Source organism: Nomascus leucogenys, chromosome 2, assembly GCF_006542625.1.
Source record: "Nomascus leucogenys isolate Asia chromosome 2, Asia_NLE_v1, whole genome shotgun sequence".
NCBI lineage: Eukaryota > Metazoa > Chordata > Mammalia > Primates > Hylobatidae > Nomascus > Nomascus leucogenys.
The window spans coordinates 150,217,268-150,235,057 of record NC_044382.1 but is presented as its reverse complement, the minus strand read 5'-3'; the positions used below and the strand labels follow the sequence as shown (position 1 = coordinate 150,235,057).

Genomic DNA, 17,790 nt, shown 5'->3' with positions numbered 1-17,790 from the left:
CTTAGCCTTGGCTCAGCCAGCTGACCCTGGGAGCAGCTGACCTAACTTGTTTGTTCTGAGCAGCTTTGGCCTTCCACAATATGTCATTTTCTGTGGGTCCCAGGAAGGAATGTATTTTATAGGCAAAATCCAAAAAGATGATTTCTTCAAACATGATTGTGTTTGCTTTCTTTTACGAATAAGGTGCTAATGTAAGAGTTGCTGTTTTTGACACTGGGCTGAGCGAGAAGCATCCCCACTTCAAAAATGTGAAGGAGAGAACCAACTGGACCAACGAGCGAACGCTGGACGATGGTGAGTCTCAGCGGCAGTGAGAATGTGGTCGTGTGATCGATTGAGAGTGTGTTTAGTGCATGATTCCACAGTCTGTCCAGCAATTATTCAGACAAGCCCAGGTTGTTATTGTGCTTTTTGTTGTGGCAGAAACTGCTCTGAATACCTCATAGGATGTCGGGAAGTAGCACTTCAGGAGAGAGTGGGGATGCCTGCTGTGGGGGCAGCTCCTTGTCCGGGAGAGCGTGGAGTGGCTAGACCTGGAAGGGGTGCTTGTGCCAGTGACGTCCAAGGGGATCGTAGTGCAGCAGCAGAGGCCCTCCTCTGTCCAGCACTTGGAAATGGAAAGCTGTGGAACTCATGGCCTGGAATGTTGCGTCCTGGCACTTGCTATTCAGTGTATTTTATGGGATTGTTTTCTTTATGGACTACAGGGTTGGGCCATGGCACATTCGTGGCAGGTGTGATAGCCAGCATGAGGGAGTGCCAAGGATTCGCTCCAGATGCAGAACTTCACATTTTCAGGGTCTTTACCAATAATCAGGTAGGTGTTTTGAGGACTCCTGAAACTTGAGGAATTCATACTGAAATGTAAAAAGCAGAATCACTGGCCTGTACACACTTGTGTAAAAGGAGTGCACGTCAGTGACGCTGAGCCATTCATACCACAGCATGCATGCTCAGTTTACTGTTCCTCTGCCTCCTGGGTGGCTCCGCCCTTCTCCCACCAACCACTGTGTCAACCTAAGTTGAACCCTGAAGACCCTGCCGAGGCTACTACTTACGACGATTCTTTGATTTCCCTTGTTTCTTCTCTACCTCCAGGCTTCCCCAGGCCTCTGTGCCCTGGGTCGGTTGTCTGCATGATAGAATAGAACAGTTACACATAGAATAAGTGTGCTTGCCTCCCTGATTGGGTTCCTACCACCTTGAGCTGTTTTATTTACCTTTATGTCCCGACACCTGGCATTGTGTTGGGTAATGTGAGTTTACAAGCCTTGTTCCTTCACTCTTCATTTGGAAACTGTAGAAAAGGGAGAGGGTCCTAGTATTTGTTTCTTTTTTCATTACTTATTTTTTAAGGTTAATTTTTGAATAGGTAATGCATAGCTCAGAAAGGTCAGAAGGTAACACAGTGAGACCCCCACCCCGTCCCCATCCAGCAGGTTCTTTCCTCACTTGCCGGTGTCTCCTGTGTGATGATGTTCCTTTCTTATACCTCCTCCTAGAATTTCTTTGGTGTATATAAGAAAATATAAATACATGGTCTTTTAAAAACCTTTAAAAACATAATCTTAATCATTACATTGCTTCTCTTCCTATGGTAAACTTAATTTTATATTTTTAAAAAAAGCAACAGCTGAAGGTGATCCACAAAGTGATGAAGCTTTTGTAAGGAGCATAGGAGCCCTTGAACATCAGAGGACTAATACTATGAAATAACTGTTACTGCTGCCATTTGTCCTTCAGTCTGTTTAGGAATGAAGAAGATTAGATAGATGAGTTGAACTATTCCAAAATGCTTAACTTAATGGAAGTGCCTTGGTTTAAGTCCTTTTGTAGGAGAGGGGCAGTTGGGAGCATGGGTGTTATCTAGGAAGGCATTCTTTGTGTAGAGAGCTGTGCATTTCACCTAGAGAGATAGGCCACCTGCAGAACACAGCTGCCTCTTCCTTAGGTTCAGCTCCAAGGACTTAGATCTTCTAGGTGTTGTATTTTACTCTCCAGAGCATTATGCGTACTCAGGATTTATTTCTGGTTTTAAGTTAAAAAAATATTAGGAGAAATACTTTGTGATTTTAAGAGCCTTAGAAATAAAAACTGTCCTAGCACTTTAAAACTTGATTGAAACACTAAGCAGACTGTTTTACTATTTAACTAGGTATCTTACACATCTTGGTTTTTGGACGCCTTCAACTATGCCATCTTAAAGAAGATTGACGTGTTAAACCTCAGCATCGGCGGCCCGGACTTCATGGATCATCCCTTTGTTGACAAGGTTTGTGGAGTCACTGCACACAGGGTTTGGGTGACAGCTCCTGCTCTTTCGCAACCCAACTTTGCATCATATCTAGTGTGTTGGTGGCTTTTCATCCAGGTGGTGACAGCTTTGTGAGAACAGATGGCTAGTGAGCTTCAGTGATTTGCATGTCATAAATTGAGTGGGTTAGAGGCCTCAGAGTAGGTGTTTATAAGGAGCACGTGGTGCCTTGCTGATTTTTTTTTTTTTTTTTTTTTTGAGATGGAGTTTTATTCTTGTTGGCCAGGCTGGAGTACAATGGCACAGTCTTGGCTCACTGCAACCTCCGCCTCCCAGGTTCAAGGAGTTCTCCTGCCTCAGCCTCCCAAGTAGTGGGATTACGGGTGCACACCACCATGCCCGGCTAATTTTTCTATTTTTAGTAGAGATGGGGTTTCACCATGTTTGCCAGGGTGGTCTCCAACTCTTGACCTCAGGTGATCCACCCACCTCAGCCTTTCAAAGTGCTGGGATTACAGGCGTGAGCCACCATGCCTTGCCAATTCTTTCTTACCCAAACATGCAATTTGTGTTTTCCTGAAAGTGACTAGAAAGTCAGCATCTGCTCTGTGCACTGCGTGCTTCTCCATCCCGGGTGGTATTCTCTAAAAATGCAAGTTGCCAGCACATCCGCCTTTATAATGGTCCAGTGCTGCTTTTTTTAGAACTGTTTTTAGGCGTTGTGTATGGCTTTTTTTTTTTTTTTTTTTTGACCCTTACATGTTAAGAGTGGTATACTTTCATTAAATAAATGCTCCTTTTGTAGGTGTGGGAATTAACAGCTAACAATGTAATCATGGTTTCTGCTATTGGCAATGACGGACCCCTTTATGGGTAAGTAGCCCCAGGAGGGATGACCTTGGGGATTTTTTCCCCCTTAAATAACTGAAAAATTGTTACCTGTTTGCGTATCCACCTATGGTTACCTGTTTATGTCTGTCTAAAACTTTGTCTTAAGGATAAGTTTTCCTCATGTAAAAAAATACTATAGGATGTATGATGAACACCCAGGTACTCACCACTCACCTCAGCAGTTGTCACCTCAAGGCCAGTCTTCCTTCTATTTATATATTTTTAAAATTTTGTTACAAATAGTAATTTAGAGGCCTAAAGTTTTTATTCTAACTACTTTTTTTCCCCAAAATCAATCAGAAAACTGAATCTATTAGGGATTCTGCAGTGTTGATGAGATCTGTTTGCAAAGCATCCGGGTAAAGAGGCAAACAGAAGAGGTTTCTGCCTCTCTGAAAGAGCACGTGCGAGCACAGTCACACTCATTCACAGGGGAAGTGCTGGCGGGCCTAACGGCAACATGGCCGGTGCTTTGGGAGTTGATGAGAGGGATCATTTAGGAGAGAGGCAGGGAGGACAGTGTCACAGGGGGGCCTTTGTGCTAAACTTAAGCAGCATGAGATGTGAAACATTTGCCACTGAATCCCAGCCAGTACACTGCTGTCTGGTTAGAGGTCTCAGTTTTCTTTCCACCAGCAGCTTCGTTTTATTCTCTAGATAATGTTTATAAGTCATTTCCTGTGCTCAAAGTTTCTGTAGGATGCTTTACGCAAATCCAGGGCATAAGACAAGGTGAAGCTATGTGAAGTTCATGTTTGTTTATCAGAAAACGCGAGTATTGGCATTCATAGGATTCTAGCCTAATAGTTGAGTAAATGATCCTGAACCTTGTTAGAGGTCCAGGGTTCTGGATTTTGCTGTTGCATCAGTGATATGTATCATGAGCCATAGATGTAAGTGGCACGAACATACCCTCGCTATAGCTCTGCCATGACAAGCACCAGTTATTAAGTCATCTCGTCAGGTTTTCTGGTCTCCCTTTTAAATGTTCCTCCCATTTCTGATGTCCCCACTCAAGGCTGGCACTCATCAGTTCAGAGTCACCAGGTGTCAGTGTTTCCTAGCCTGTTTTCCTATCTTGAGTCTTTTCCCACCTCAGGTCTTCCAGCATGAACATGGGTGAAACTAGGTGTGGAAGCAGACAGGTCCGACCTGCCACTTAACGGCTGAGGCACCGTCACTTCTCTGAGCCTCAGCTCCCTCACCTGTCATGGGAGCAGAGGGCAGCCTGCACGGTGCCTATGAGGCTGAAATCAGACAGCAGGGGGAGAGCACCGTGAATGCTGATGATGCTCTGTGAATGGCAGCTGCTCATTTTCTTTTTTGTGTGTATTTCTACTGTTCAAACATATATTCTAGCAGTTTTCTAATCAAGAATCTGCAGCGGATTATTATTGCCTAATAGATGAAATCCACATTTTTCTTTTGTTTTTCAAGGTCTTCAGTATTCTAGGCTGAATTGCAAACTTTTTCTGTAAAGGGTCAGATAATAAATATTTTAGGCGTTGTTGTGTGAGAGCAGCTGTGGGTGATATATGTGTAAATGAACGTGACTGTGTTCCAGGAATGCTGTATTTGCAAAAACAGATGTGGGCCTGGTTTGGCCCGTGGGCCGTAGTTGGCCAACTCCAGCCAGAATCTCAGTTCACCTTGATCTTCCACTTCCCCACATACACCTGCCTGGAATGAGTGTCCTTCTGTTTCTTTCACATCTTCCGCACCCCATCACTCTGCCCATCCTCCTGGCCACACCTGTCTGGATTCCCAGCTCTTTCGCATGCTGTTTGGACTGCTTTGTCACACCCTGGCTGCTGTTCTGAAACCCTGTGGCTTTTGTGGGTGGTTGCACTGGATAGCTTCTTATCAGAGTTGTGAGTTTATAGTGTGTTGAAGGAGCAGAGCCTTGCCAGGAAGGCCGCATCTCCATCTTGTGTGTACCCTCATGCTGCCTCACACAGACCTGGCCACCTGCTGGCTGTTGAAGTGACGGGACGTGGCATGTGATCACGGCAGCCCAGCTTGTGGCGGGTGTGGTTTTTCTGCTTGGGCATCTGGTGGGACTGCTCCCAGGGCTGGTCTGAGGACAGTAACATGCATACGTCAGCTCCTCTGGGAGTGAGGCACACATCCTCTGGTCCCCTTTGCTGTGGTCTCCTTCTCTTGGTCCTGTGCCCTTGGTGCTCCTAGACTTTGTGGTGCCAGCGAGCCTGCAGCCTCAGCTCCCTCCTTTTCAATACCAGTAATGATTTCTTGATGCATTCCCTTATTTTTTAAGGGTTTAAAATACACTAAGCATTATAGGGATTAGCAGGTACAGGAGGGTGGGAACGTGGTATTTTTTTAGTCACCTTCAGTGGGAGTTTCTGTCAGTGACTTCTGTACCAGCCTCTGCTCCTTGAGTTCCTGGGAATGTGTAAACATCTAGCATCAGTCATCAGAAAATCATTATTCGTTCCTCTGAATGACCAGCTGGTAGGATATTGGTGGCCAGTGGGCTGAGAAGGCAGTACCACTTTGTCTTGGTGTGTTGGGAATTGTCGGTTAAAAACACACTCTAGGAGGAGAACTTCATGCTGCTATTATCTCTTAACCCACATGGAATCAGTTGTATGTAGTTCTTGAATTGTCAAAGAGTTCATTTTTTTGGTAGTGGAGCCATAATAAAGCTTAGCAATGCAGTTTTATAACTGAGTATCTCATATTTTCAAATAGTTCATCTTTATCTTGACTTTGCTGTTTACACATTTTTGCCATTATTTATTTCACTATAATTATTTTGCAGATCTAGTGCACTTAAGGTATTGGAGAGACTCTAAGAAGCTCAAGATTACAGAGTAATGATAGTCCTTCCACGGTTCCCTATGAGGAGGGTAGAACACCACCACAGGTCAATCGAAAACTTACCACTTCCTGACCTTGGCAGATGCAAATGTGTGGTTATGGTTTCTTCCCAGAGAAGTGTATGATTTTGCTGGGGAGTTAAGATGAATGTACTGGGAACAATTTGAAAGTGACGTGAGAATGTGTCATTAGGTGATAAATTGTGATCATGCTAAGTGTTGTGAAGTTCAAGGCAAGTACAGATGCTTAAGGCTTGGATTGCTGGAGGGAAAACGTGAGCCTTGAGCCCCAGTGTGCCAAGCTGACAGGGGGAGAAGAAAGGAGGGGCGTTCCAGGTGAGAGGGCGTAATTTGAGCACAGCATGAATGTGGCAGGGTCATGCTTTTCACAGGACAGCCGTGAGGAGCTGCACACATCTTCCCAAAGAAGAAGCTCATACAGTCTTAGATTGTTCTGGGAGTATTCGCCCTGGTTTGAATCATCCATTTTAAATTATTTCTCTTGTTTTTTTCTTTTTCTTTTTTTTTTTTTTTTTTTTTTTTTTTTTTTTTTGGTCTCAATATAGCACTCTGAATAACCCTGCTGATCAAATGGATGTGATTGGAGTAGGCGGCATTGACTTTGAAGATAACATCGCCCGCTTTTCTTCAAGGGGAATGACTACCTGGGTACGCTCTTCTTTGCTAAATAATTGTATTTAGCTGGACAAACTACTGTGGCTAGTGGCACCAGTTGTTGATGAGCCTTGGGGTGTATTTGTAAGTGCACAGACACCCTCACATTCACATGTGAATAGCCAGGGCTGTGAGTGCCTGCCCAGCCATGAGGACGACAGATCTGGCCCCTTCAGCATCTGCCGCTTAACTCTGGCAAGTCCACAACTGCTGTGATGAGCACGGGCTGATTCTAAGTGGTGTTTCCCAGTTTCACTTTTTAACTGATTTCTGAGGAACTCACCTTTAGGTGAACTGGGTTCCTGCCCATTTGCCCTATCTAGTAGTGGTAAGCAGTCCTCCTCAGTGGTAGGTGAGATGATTTTTTTTGTGGGGGTGCCTTAAGAAGTTGGAGAAGCCATTGAGAACAGCTTAATATCAACTCTGCTAACACAGAAACAATTGTATTTAGCTGGACAAATTCAAAATAACTGCTACAGTTAATTATTCAGCTGTTTGGGGTTTAATTATGCAGCAAATTCACCCACCTTTACCTGTCAAAGTTTGATGAAGAATTAGATGCTCGTGCAGAACAGCAGTTGGGTACCTTTGCCCTCCCTGTGGCTGAGGGGAGCACCTGCCCTTCTCATTCTTCAGGGTCAGAGCATCTCTTGGTGTTTAACTTCACGTGCCACACTCGGAGGCCTCAGATAAGTCCCTAGAAAGATTCCCAACTGCCTGGGAACACTGTGGGCCTCGTCCACACTGCAGCACTTTACAGGATAGCCTTCTGCCTGAGCCTTTGTACTGTGACAGCGTCAGCCCCCAGCGTCCCTGCTACTCAGCCCCACCAGGGGTCCCTGCCCCCCACACTCATGTGCCTCTTCCTGGAGCTGACCCATTGGCTGGGGACCACTCTCTCATGTGACAGTCTGTCCAGGGTAGGCTGCGTGTCCTCCCGTCCACGCTCCCTCAGCATGTTCCTTGTGCTGCCGGATACTAGGAAATTGCATCCGCCACTTTGTCCCCAGCTCCCCGTGTAAACACTCTCACCAAACCGTGATGAGATGTCACCTGCTTTGTCCCCAGCTCCCCGTGTAAACGCCTTCACTGAACCGTGATGAGATGTCACCCACTTTGTCCCCAGCTCCCTGTGTAAACGCTTTCACCGAACCTTGATGAGATGTCACGTCCATGGCCTTCATCACCAGCCAGCTTTTTAATGGCATTTGAGAAATGTCCCTCCATCATCACAGCTGCAGTGGAGGATGCCTTCACTCGGTGTCCCAGTATGTGCATCCACGGTCCCTGGCCTTCCCTTCAAATTGGTCTCCTGTTTTCTGACAGAATATGAGATCCTATTCTAATTCTCGTTTTGCCCCAATTCTTAAGCAGCTTAAGCGAGTACTTATTAAAACTTTATCCCAAGTTAGTCGTGTGGTTATCTTGTTCCTTCTCAATGGTTTCTTATTTCCTCTTTTACAGCCATTTGAAACATCCGCTCATACCATGTACTTTTTTCCTTGTAAAGAAACATGTTTGGGTTTTTTTATATTTTAATTTTCTAATTTTTCTAACATATTTCTAATTTTAACTTATCTAGAGATAAAGCAGTTTCCAGTTTCTGGGCTTGATTGATAAGCCAGTGTCCACTTCTAGTCTGGCATGTCAGCAAAATTAAAATACTTATCTTTTAATTGCTTTATGCCTTTGCCATTTTTCTGGTTGTTATAAAATATATTTTAAAAATTTTACTTTCTACATTATCATTTAAGCTTATTTTCTGTATTGTAGTGAATTTCTTTGTTTTTTTCTCTTTTTTGGGGGGGCGCGGCTGAGGGGGACAGGGTCTCACTCTGTTGCCCAGGCTGGAGTGCATTGGCACAATCACAGCTCACTGCATCCTTGACCTCCCCGGGCTCAGGTGATCCTCCTGAGTAGCCAGGACTACAGGCTTGTGCCGCTACATCTAGCTAATTTTTGTATTTTTTGTGGAGATGGGGTTCTTGCTGTGTAGCCCAGGCTGGTCTGGAACTCCGGGACTCAAGGACTCCAGCTGCCTTGGCCTCCCAGAGTGTTGGGATTACAGGTGTGAGCCCTGCGCCTGGCCTGGAGTGAATTTCAGACTAAAACCAATACCTTCCTAAAGTTATACTGTTTTTAACTAACCCATATCTCTGTTCTGATTTGATTCACTTAATGATTGCATGTAGCTGTATGCCAATGTGCAAGATGTGGAAACCAAGCTACTTTTATTCATAGGAGCTACCAGGAGGCTACGGTCGTGTGAAACCTGACATTGTTACCTATGGTGCTGGCGTGCGGGGTTCCGGCGTGAAAGGGGGATGCCGGGCCCTCTCAGGGACCAGTGTTGCTTCTCCAGTGGTTGCAGGCGCTGTCACCTTGTTAGTGAGGTGAGTGCTGCCCCTCAGAGACCAGTAGCTCCCACATCAGGACAGGAGCACTTGGTGCCAGTAGAGCAGGAGTCGTGTCTTGCTTCTGCCCTGACTTGGGTTTGAGAGCTTAGGCCCTTCACAGCCTTGCTCTGTCTCTCCTTCTTCATCTCTGCAAAGAGGTAGGAGTCACTTCTTTTTTAGATAGATGACATGAATGTGAACACACTTTATAAGCGCAAGTAAACAAAGTGCTGATAGGCAAAATACCTGTTTCTTTATGTTTGTGTTCTGTTTTCTAATACCCATTTATGTGCTAGAACTGTGATTTTTATATCCAAGCAAGCATATATATCAGGCAAGGAACAAATAGTAAGATATTTCCCTGCCATATATCCTCCGTTTCCTTAGGGATTCACTTAAAAATAAAAAATCCTACTGCGTATATGTAAGATATACAACATGATGTTATGGAATACATATAGATAGTAAAAAGGTTACTGTAGTGAAACGAATTAACACATCCGTCTTCTCACAGTGTTACCCACTTGTTGTTTTTGTGAAGGGAACTCACCTTTTAATGTTCTCTATAGCTAAGGATGTCAAACCCACCAGGGACTGACAGTCACCCCTGTGCTTTGTTTCACTGAATCTCATGCAGTTGGAATGGAGCTTAGTGACTGGCCCTTAATCTTGCAGATAATGAAACTGTAAGAAAGTTCTCAAGGAGGCCGGGTGCGGTGGCTCACACCTGTAATCCCAGCACTTTGGGAGGCTGAGGCAACAGGTCACCTGAGGTCAGGAGTTCAAGACCAGCCTGATCAACATGGTGAAACCCTGTCTCTACTATAAATTACAAAAGTTAGCCAGGTGTGGTGGTGGGCGGCTGTAATCCCAGCTACTCGGGAGATTGAGGCAGGAAAATTGCTTGAACCCAGGAGGAGGAGGTTGTAGTGAACTGAGATCACACCACTGCACTCCATCCTGGGTGACAGAGCAACACTCTGTCTCAATGAGCCGATCAATCAGTAAAGTTCTCTAAGCGCGTAGACCAGAGTTGATGTTCACATGCTCTCACTTTCATCGGAGGCCCTTGTTTCCTTACTCTCAGTTGTAAGAAGATGTCTTTGGGGCTGGCATTTATCTTGTCACTGTATTTTCCCCAAAAATAAATTGGGGAATAAAACTTCTTCTATCTAGATGAAGTTTTAGTTGAGTATTGTGATACACAAAACTCTGCGTATTTGGAAGTTATTCTATGCTAATTTAAAAATTAATATGGGCAAATAGTATTAAATGTCTTTATGTTTTAAATTATCTTTAAGTAAATTGAATATTGATTTCAGCTTCTAATGCCAGATATTATTTTGTTAGTAATCCTTAATAAAGCTAGATATTGGGCTGGTTGTGGTAGCTCACACCTGTAATCCCAGCACTTTGGGAGGCCAAGGCAAGAGGATTGTTTGAGGCTAGTAGTTTGAGAGCAGCTGGGGCAACATAGACCCCATCTCTACCAAAAAAAGGGGTAGATATCCATCTCTTTCCCCCTTTCTCTGTTCTTCCCTTACAGTTTGGAGCCAAATTCTTGAGAATGTTAACATTGGCCAGACTGGCCTTTGGAGAATAACCATGTGCTTGCTGGATACACTGTCTTCTCTTCCAGTTGTTTTCCTCTCTCCAGTGTTACATTAAGTGAGGAACAGAGTGGAGGGAAGGTGGATAGTGGGCTACCTGGCCTACTTGCACGCTTGTATTTGCCAGGTGGAAAGAATTCAGTTAGGGCTGCTGCTTCTAATCTTGTTGATTCTGGAAACAGAAAATACTGGTTCATTTCTCCTACACGCCATGATTGTTAGCAGGAAGTGAGGGCTCTGCCTTCACCGTTGAGCCCGTCAGCTCTCTGCTGTTGAGTAAGCAGGCGGCTGGGGGGTTGTTCCTTTTCCCAGAAGCTTCTTTAAGTACAGATACTTTCAGCAACAAGGAAGCCTTTCAATCTCATGATCTCACTGCAGCAGATAAAACTGCCATTGTGATCATTCAGAAACACCTCTGTGTGTGACAGTCGCTTATAATGGAAGCCAAGCAGCAGTGGCGGGCCTCCTGAGCTCCAGCCTGATGATGCTGTGAAAGGCAGTGGAACGCGACCCTTGAGTTCACTTTATAGGCAGGAAGAGGAGGAAGATTGTTGACCCGTAGCTTTGAGCAGTTCTTTTCTTCTGTCATTAAGAATTGATTCTACTTTATCTCGTCTTCTTATGTCAGATTTCCCATTTAGAAAACCTGCCTAGACTCCAAGACCAACCACCATCATATACAAATATTTAGGAACTTAGGAGAGTAAGTTTTCCTTTTTTGCGTACTGATATTCCCCCCTCACTTTTAGGAATTAAAATTGACTTGTATTTATAATACATAGATACACAAAAATGGATGTTTTAACGCTAGTATCACCAGGCTAAGTTCCTAGCCAGGTCGCACTGTGTGTTAAAGTTTGTTGAGATGCATTCTCACGGTGAAACTGAAGGTGGCCTTAGGTCTATGTCGTTCTGAAAGGCATCATCCGTCACGGCGGCTCATCCCAGCCGAGCCTCCCAATCTGGAAACAAAAAGGCAAGGATTGGCCTTGGAGGCGGTGGTCCTCACTCAGACCTGCGCCTCCTGCCAATCCTGTGTCATGGCCCCTCCCCAGGATCTCAGTGTGCTCCTCCTCCTCCCAGCCAGGCCGTGTCCCATGGCGTCTTCTTCCTGCAACCAGCAGGCTTCCTGTCCCCTGAGGAGTCAGTACCTGCTACACATTTGTGCCTTCTGCAGCCTATGTGGTTTTTTAGTTGAATTATCAGAAAAATATGTTACTGATGCATTTAGCATAAATGGCCCTAGCCCATGGGTCTCGTAGAAGGTTGCGGAGCAGTCAGTCCTGGAGTGAATACAGAAATGAGTGCGCACTCATTCTCTCATGCAGGCTGTGCCAGACAAGCACCCGTTAGATACGAAATGACTGCAGGCCTCTTATGTGCACGTTTGTAGGTTAGGTTTTAGTGGTCCAATTCTCATTCTTTTACTGAGTGAATAAGCAAATGCTTGTTTTTTCCTCCAGCACAGTCCAGAAGCGTGAGCTGGTGAATCCTGCCAGTATGAAGCAGGCCCTGATTGCATCAGCCCGGAGGCTCCCCGGGGTCAACATGTTTGAGCAAGGCCACGGCAAGCTCGATCTGCTCAGAGCCTATCAGATCCTCAACAGCTACAAGCCACAGGCAAGGTCAGTGCACCGCCCTGCCAATGGGCCTTTCTCTCCTTCACTGGGCTCTGGGCGAATTTTCCCTCTGCACAAAATACAAGCCTCAAAACAAAAAAATGATGACTAAGCACAGAATTCTCGGGGTGCTCGGAGAGGTTTTGCTGCTGCTTCTACCAGGGTACTGCTGGCAGAACTGGTAGCTACTGTCGACTTACTGATGTTATCTTTAATATAAATGGTTAAAAGTAATGATTTCTGAGTGGTTTTTTCTGCTTTTGTTGTTTACTTTTTTAGATTCTTGAAATAATCTTAGGTTTATAGAAATTTTGCAGAAATAGGAGAGAGTTGTCATGCAAGGTTGCCCAGTTTCCCCTAATGCCACCATTTCAGATGACTGGAGTACAGCTGTTAAAACTAACATACAAACCCTGACACGGTGCTGTAATTCACCTGCAGACCACTTACATCTCGCCAGCTCCCGTGGTGCTCCCGTCTGGCCTGGGCCCTGCTTTGCTTTCACCCTTATTTTGAAATGATTTTAGATTTACAGCAAAGTGTCACAAATAGTTCATGAGAACCCCTGAGTCCTTCACCCAGCTTTCCCTAACCTTAATATCTTCCATAACCTCAGTATGAGCGTCAGAGCCTGGAAATGACTCTTGGTGTAGCACTGCTGACCACAGCATGAGCCTCAGAGTCTGGAAATGAACCTTGGTGTAGCACTGCTGACTGACCTGCAGGCTTCACGCAGATTCCGCCCATTGTCCCGCAGGTCCCTTCTCTGGGATCCAGTCCAGGATCCCATCTTGGATTTCATTGTCCTGTCTTCTTAGTTTCCTCCAATCACAGACGGTTCCTCCGTTTTCATTCATCTTATTATTGGTGGCGTTCATTTTCATCATTTGATTAATGTGGTCTGTCAGTCTGGGTCCTCGAAGAAGCAGACGCCAAGCTCAGATTAGATGTTCAAAAGATTTGTGGGGGGTGAGGGCCTCTGAAGGATAAAGGGAAGGGTGTGGGAATAGGCAAGAACTGCATTGCTGATCTGACACCGAAAAGTTAGGAGGACTGGGGAGGAAGAGGCTCGCACAGGCCTGAAAAAATTTTGGCTGATGGGAAATCCTTGAACCAGATTGCCTGTTGGAGGAGTCCTGTGTCCCCCAGGAATGGGCCTGCCCTAGTGCCTCCGCTGTGCTTAGTCATTGGCTGGGAGCAGCCCCAGGGGAAGCGTGGCCTTGGCACAGACATGTGAGGACCTGAGGGCAGCAGCTGCAAGTGTCACCCAGCAGTGTCCTGCAGAGGAGACCTGAGCTCCTGGCCCTGTGGGGCCAGAGGTGGTGCCTGCCAGGTGTCTCCACTGTGCAGCCCGTGTTTCCTTTGTGACTTCTCAGTGTCTTGTGGGGACGTGTTTTGAGATGGTCTTGTTTCTTCACATACTTCTACTCACTCATGTTAGCATGCCTTGATGGTTCTTGCCTTTGGTGATTACTGCTGAGAACTTTGACACGTGATGATATTCTTTTTCCTTCATTCCATTTGCATTTATTAATTGGAACTCTCCTGGAAGGAAGAGCTGTCCTTTCTGTCCAATTTATTTATTCAATTCTTTGTATCAATATGTACACACAGATATTTATTTTACTCTGTGGATTGTAATTAATGTCATCATTTAGTTGGTTGTTCAAATTGTCCCCGAGTTGGCTGTTGGGAACTCCATGTAGTTGGCTTATGTGTGTTTTCAGCATGTGTCCAGCCTTTTCTGAGCACTTTCTGTCTTCTTGGCAGCACAGGATGTCCTGTCATGCACTTCTGTGCTCTAGCCTTGGTATCAGTTCTGTCTCCAAGCAGCTCTTTTCTGATGGCCTCTTCTAAAGAAATCAAGACCTGGGCACTCGGGGTGCTCAAAGCTGCTGTGCTCACAGTGGTTACTGCGCTCTTCAGACAGAGCTAGGCAATGTACGGACACGTGCACAGACACACACGCTTGCTTCTGTATCTGCCTGTCTGTGTATGTACTGGAAACATGAGTTCATGCCACCTCCAGATTCCATCCAGTATCTCAGTGTTCATTCCAGCCTTTCCCTATCCTTGTTTCTATTTATTTATTTATTTGTTTACGATTTACAGAGATGGTCATGTTACGTCTGTTTCTAACTCCATTCTCCAACAGTGAGAAGCCTGGCTCTCATTATCCACAATATGTTGGCTGATTTGCTTGGTCGTGGTGTGTATGTACTGAGCAGCTTTGGAACGGCTAGCCCATGTCCTTGTGAATGTTTTGAATGTAGTATTTGTGATAGTGCGTCATTATCTTTGGCCCTACAGAATATAGTTATAGTGGTTTTTTTCAGTTACTTAGGTTAATTTTTTCCTTGGTGTCTTTTTAATACAGTTGGACTCATTTATTCATATTTGTATTCCTTTTTAGATTTCCCCCACATCCTGGTTGATTATAACTTGTTATTGGGTGTGTGAAACATTACTGTGGTTCTAAGGATGTGTTAGTTTGTTCTTGCATTGCTATAAAAAAAATACCCGAGATTGGGTAATTTACAAAGAAAAGAGGTTCAATTGGCTCCTGGTTCTGCAGGCTGTACAGGAAGCACAGTGCCAGCACCTGCTTCTGGGGAGGACTCAGGGAGCTTCCAATCATGGCAGAAGGTGAAGGGGAGCCAGCACATCACATGGCAAGAGAGGGAGCAAGAGAGCGGGGAGGTCCCAGACTTTTAAACACCCAGATCTTGCCTGAGCTGAGCGAGAACTCAGTTATCACCAAAGGGATGGTGCTAAAGCACCCATGAGGGATCGGCCCCCATGATCCAGTCATCTCCCACCAGGCCCACCTCCAACATTGGGGATTACAAGTCAGCATGAGATTTGGAGAGGAAAGCATCCAAACCATGTCAGTTCCCACTCGCCCGTTCTTTCTACCAGGCTTCCACACATGCCTTAGGTAACCATCACATCACGTTTGGGTTTATCCTTTGCCCCGCCCCCACCACCCCACAAATGAGCACATACATAGAAGGATAGCATCGCTGTGGATATTGTTTTGGATTCTGCTTTTTTCACTTAACGTCCTGGAAATCTCTCCACGTCAGTGCATAGAGATTCTCCTCGTTTTTCACAACTGTATCCTGGGAATGTACAATTGTTTTAGCCACTACTTGTCTGCCTATGGGCTTTTAAGTTGTTTCCAGTATTTTGTAATTATAAACTTGCAATGAATAACCTCAGGCCTGTGTGTCTTAGTTTTGTTGGAGGTGTTCCTTCAGGGTAAATTCCTAAAAATTTACCCTGCTCAGCATTGAGAGCATCCGGTAGCTCTGTTAGGTAAGGTGGCACTGCTGGTCCAGGTCGAGAGTGTCCGGTAGCTCTGTTAGGTAAGGTGGAACTGCTGGTTTGGGTTGAGAGCGTCAGGTAACTGTTAGGTAAGGTGGCACTGCTAGTCTGGGTTGAGAGCATCAGGTAACTGTTAGGTAAGGTGGCACTGCTGTTCCAGGTGGAGAACGTCCGGTAGCTCTGTTAGGTAAGGTAGCATTGCTGGTCAGCGTTGAGAGCATCAGGTAGCTCTGTTAGGCATTGCTTTGTTTCTTTGCAGAAGGGTTGTGGCTGTTTGTGTTGGCGTGAGCAGTGTGCGTGAGTGCCGGTTTCCCCAGAGCCTCACTGACAGTGTTCTGTCGTACTTGCTACTTTTTACAAATCTGGTAAGAAATAGTATTTCAGTATTGTTTAATTTGTGTTTCTCTATGTATGAGTGAGTTTGAACACCTAAGTCTATAAGAGCTTTTTTTTTTTTTTACCCTTCTTGTGAATTGTCTGTTCATTTCTTTTTCAATGGGGTTTTTGGTCCCTTTTTAGAGTTCTCGATATATTAGGGTTAGTAACCCTCTGTCAGGGATGCATGTTGCAGATTTTTCTGCCACTTTGTCAGTTGTCTTTTGACTTAGTGTAAAGTGTTTTTGCCATGCAGTTGTTTTTTAATAGTCACATTTGTTACTTTTCAGCTGATGCCTCTGTATTTTGAGTTCTTAGAAAGTCTTTTTCTGCACTGAGGGAGGTAAAAGAGAAATTCACCCGTGTTTTCTTCTAATACTTGTTTGCTTTCTTTTATTTACTTGAAATTTCTTGATCCATTTGGAGTTTATTTTTGTGTATTGTTTAGAGGTAGGGATCTAATTTTTTCTTTTGCCAAATGGCCACCCATTTGTTAAAGCTCTTGTGATTAAGAAGTCCGTCCTTGGCCGGGCGCGGTGGCTCACGCCTGTAATCCCAGCACTTTGGGAGGCCGAGGCGGGCGGATCACGAGGTCAGGAGATCGAGACTATCCTGGCTAAGACAGTGAAACCCCGTCTCTACTAAAAATACAAAAAAGTAGCCGGGTGTGCTGGCAGGCGCCTGTAGTCCCAGCTACTCGGAGAGGCTGAGGCAGGAGAATGGCGTGAACCCGGGAGGCGGAGCTTGCAGTGAGCCGAGATTGCGCTACTGCACTCCAGCCTGGGCGACAGAGCGAGACTCTGTCTCGAAAAAAAAAAAAAAAAGTCCATCTTTGCCCCAGTGATTTGAGATACTGTCTTTATTATGTACTAAGTTTTCATGTGTATTAGGTCTATCCCTGAGCTTTCCATTCTGTTCCACTGGTCTGTCTGTCCATGTACTGGTACCACACTGTTTTGATTATAAAGACTTTATAGCATGTTTTAATGTCTGTTAGTGCTAGTTCCCCTTGTAATTTTTTTTTTTTTTTTTTTGGTGTTTTCTTGTGTATTCTTTTCTTTCTTTCTTCCTTCCTTTTCTATTCTTTTTTTTTTTTTTTTTTTTTTTTTTGTTGTGGCAGGGTCTTGCTCTGTGGATCAGGCTGGAGTGCAGTTGCATGATCTCAGCTCACTGTAACCTCTGTCCTCTGGGCTCAGGTGTTTCTCCCGTCTCAGCCTCCCAAGTAGGTGGACTGCAGGTACATGCCCCCATGCCCAGATAATTTTTCTATTTTTAGTAGAGACAGGGTTTCGCCATGTTGCCCAGGCTGGTCTTCAACTCTTGGGCTCAAGCCATCCTCCTGCCTCAGCCTCCAAAGTGCTGGGATGACACGCGTGAGTCACTGCACCCAGCCCTTCTTAGATATTCTTGCATGTTTGTTTTCTTCATATGAATTTTCATATCAACTTAATTCTGTGAAAGAAGTTGGTTGGAATTTTTGTTGCAATTGCATCAAATTTTAAATGAACTTAGAAGTAATATTTTTACAATGCTGTTATTTTGTCTAAGAGCAAAGGATGTGTTTCCGTTTGCTCAAGTCTTGTGTGTCATCCAGGAGGTTTTACAGTTGTCTTCATATGGGTTTTACACATTTCTTGGTAAGTTTAAGTATTTAATCTTTTTGTTGCTGCTGTAGATGGGGCTTTCTCTTCTTGTATATTCTCTAACTGGTCGATTTCATTTCTGTATGTTAATTTTATATCCTGCTACCTATCTGAATTATTGTTTGAGTTAGTTTTATTATTGCTTCTCTAGGGTTTTCCA

The 17,790-nt window shown here is 44.8% G+C and overlaps 1 protein-coding gene across 1 annotated transcript in view; it reads left to right on the top strand.

Moving 5' to 3' along the window:
- The window catches only part of MBTPS1 (membrane bound transcription factor peptidase, site 1), a 64,034-nt gene that overhangs the window by 23,088 nt on the left and 23,156 nt on the right, over positions 1–17,790 (top strand). The window contains exons 5-11 of the mRNA XM_003272484.4: positions 184–294; positions 708–817; positions 2,156–2,272; positions 3,060–3,127; positions 6,552–6,654; positions 8,902–9,053; positions 12,130–12,291. Coding sequence (XP_003272532.1) covers positions 184–294; positions 708–817; positions 2,156–2,272; positions 3,060–3,127; positions 6,552–6,654; positions 8,902–9,053; positions 12,130–12,291 — 823 coding nt within the window. The remainder of the gene's footprint in view (positions 1–183; positions 295–707; positions 818–2,155; positions 2,273–3,059; positions 3,128–6,551; positions 6,655–8,901; positions 9,054–12,129; positions 12,292–17,790) is intronic.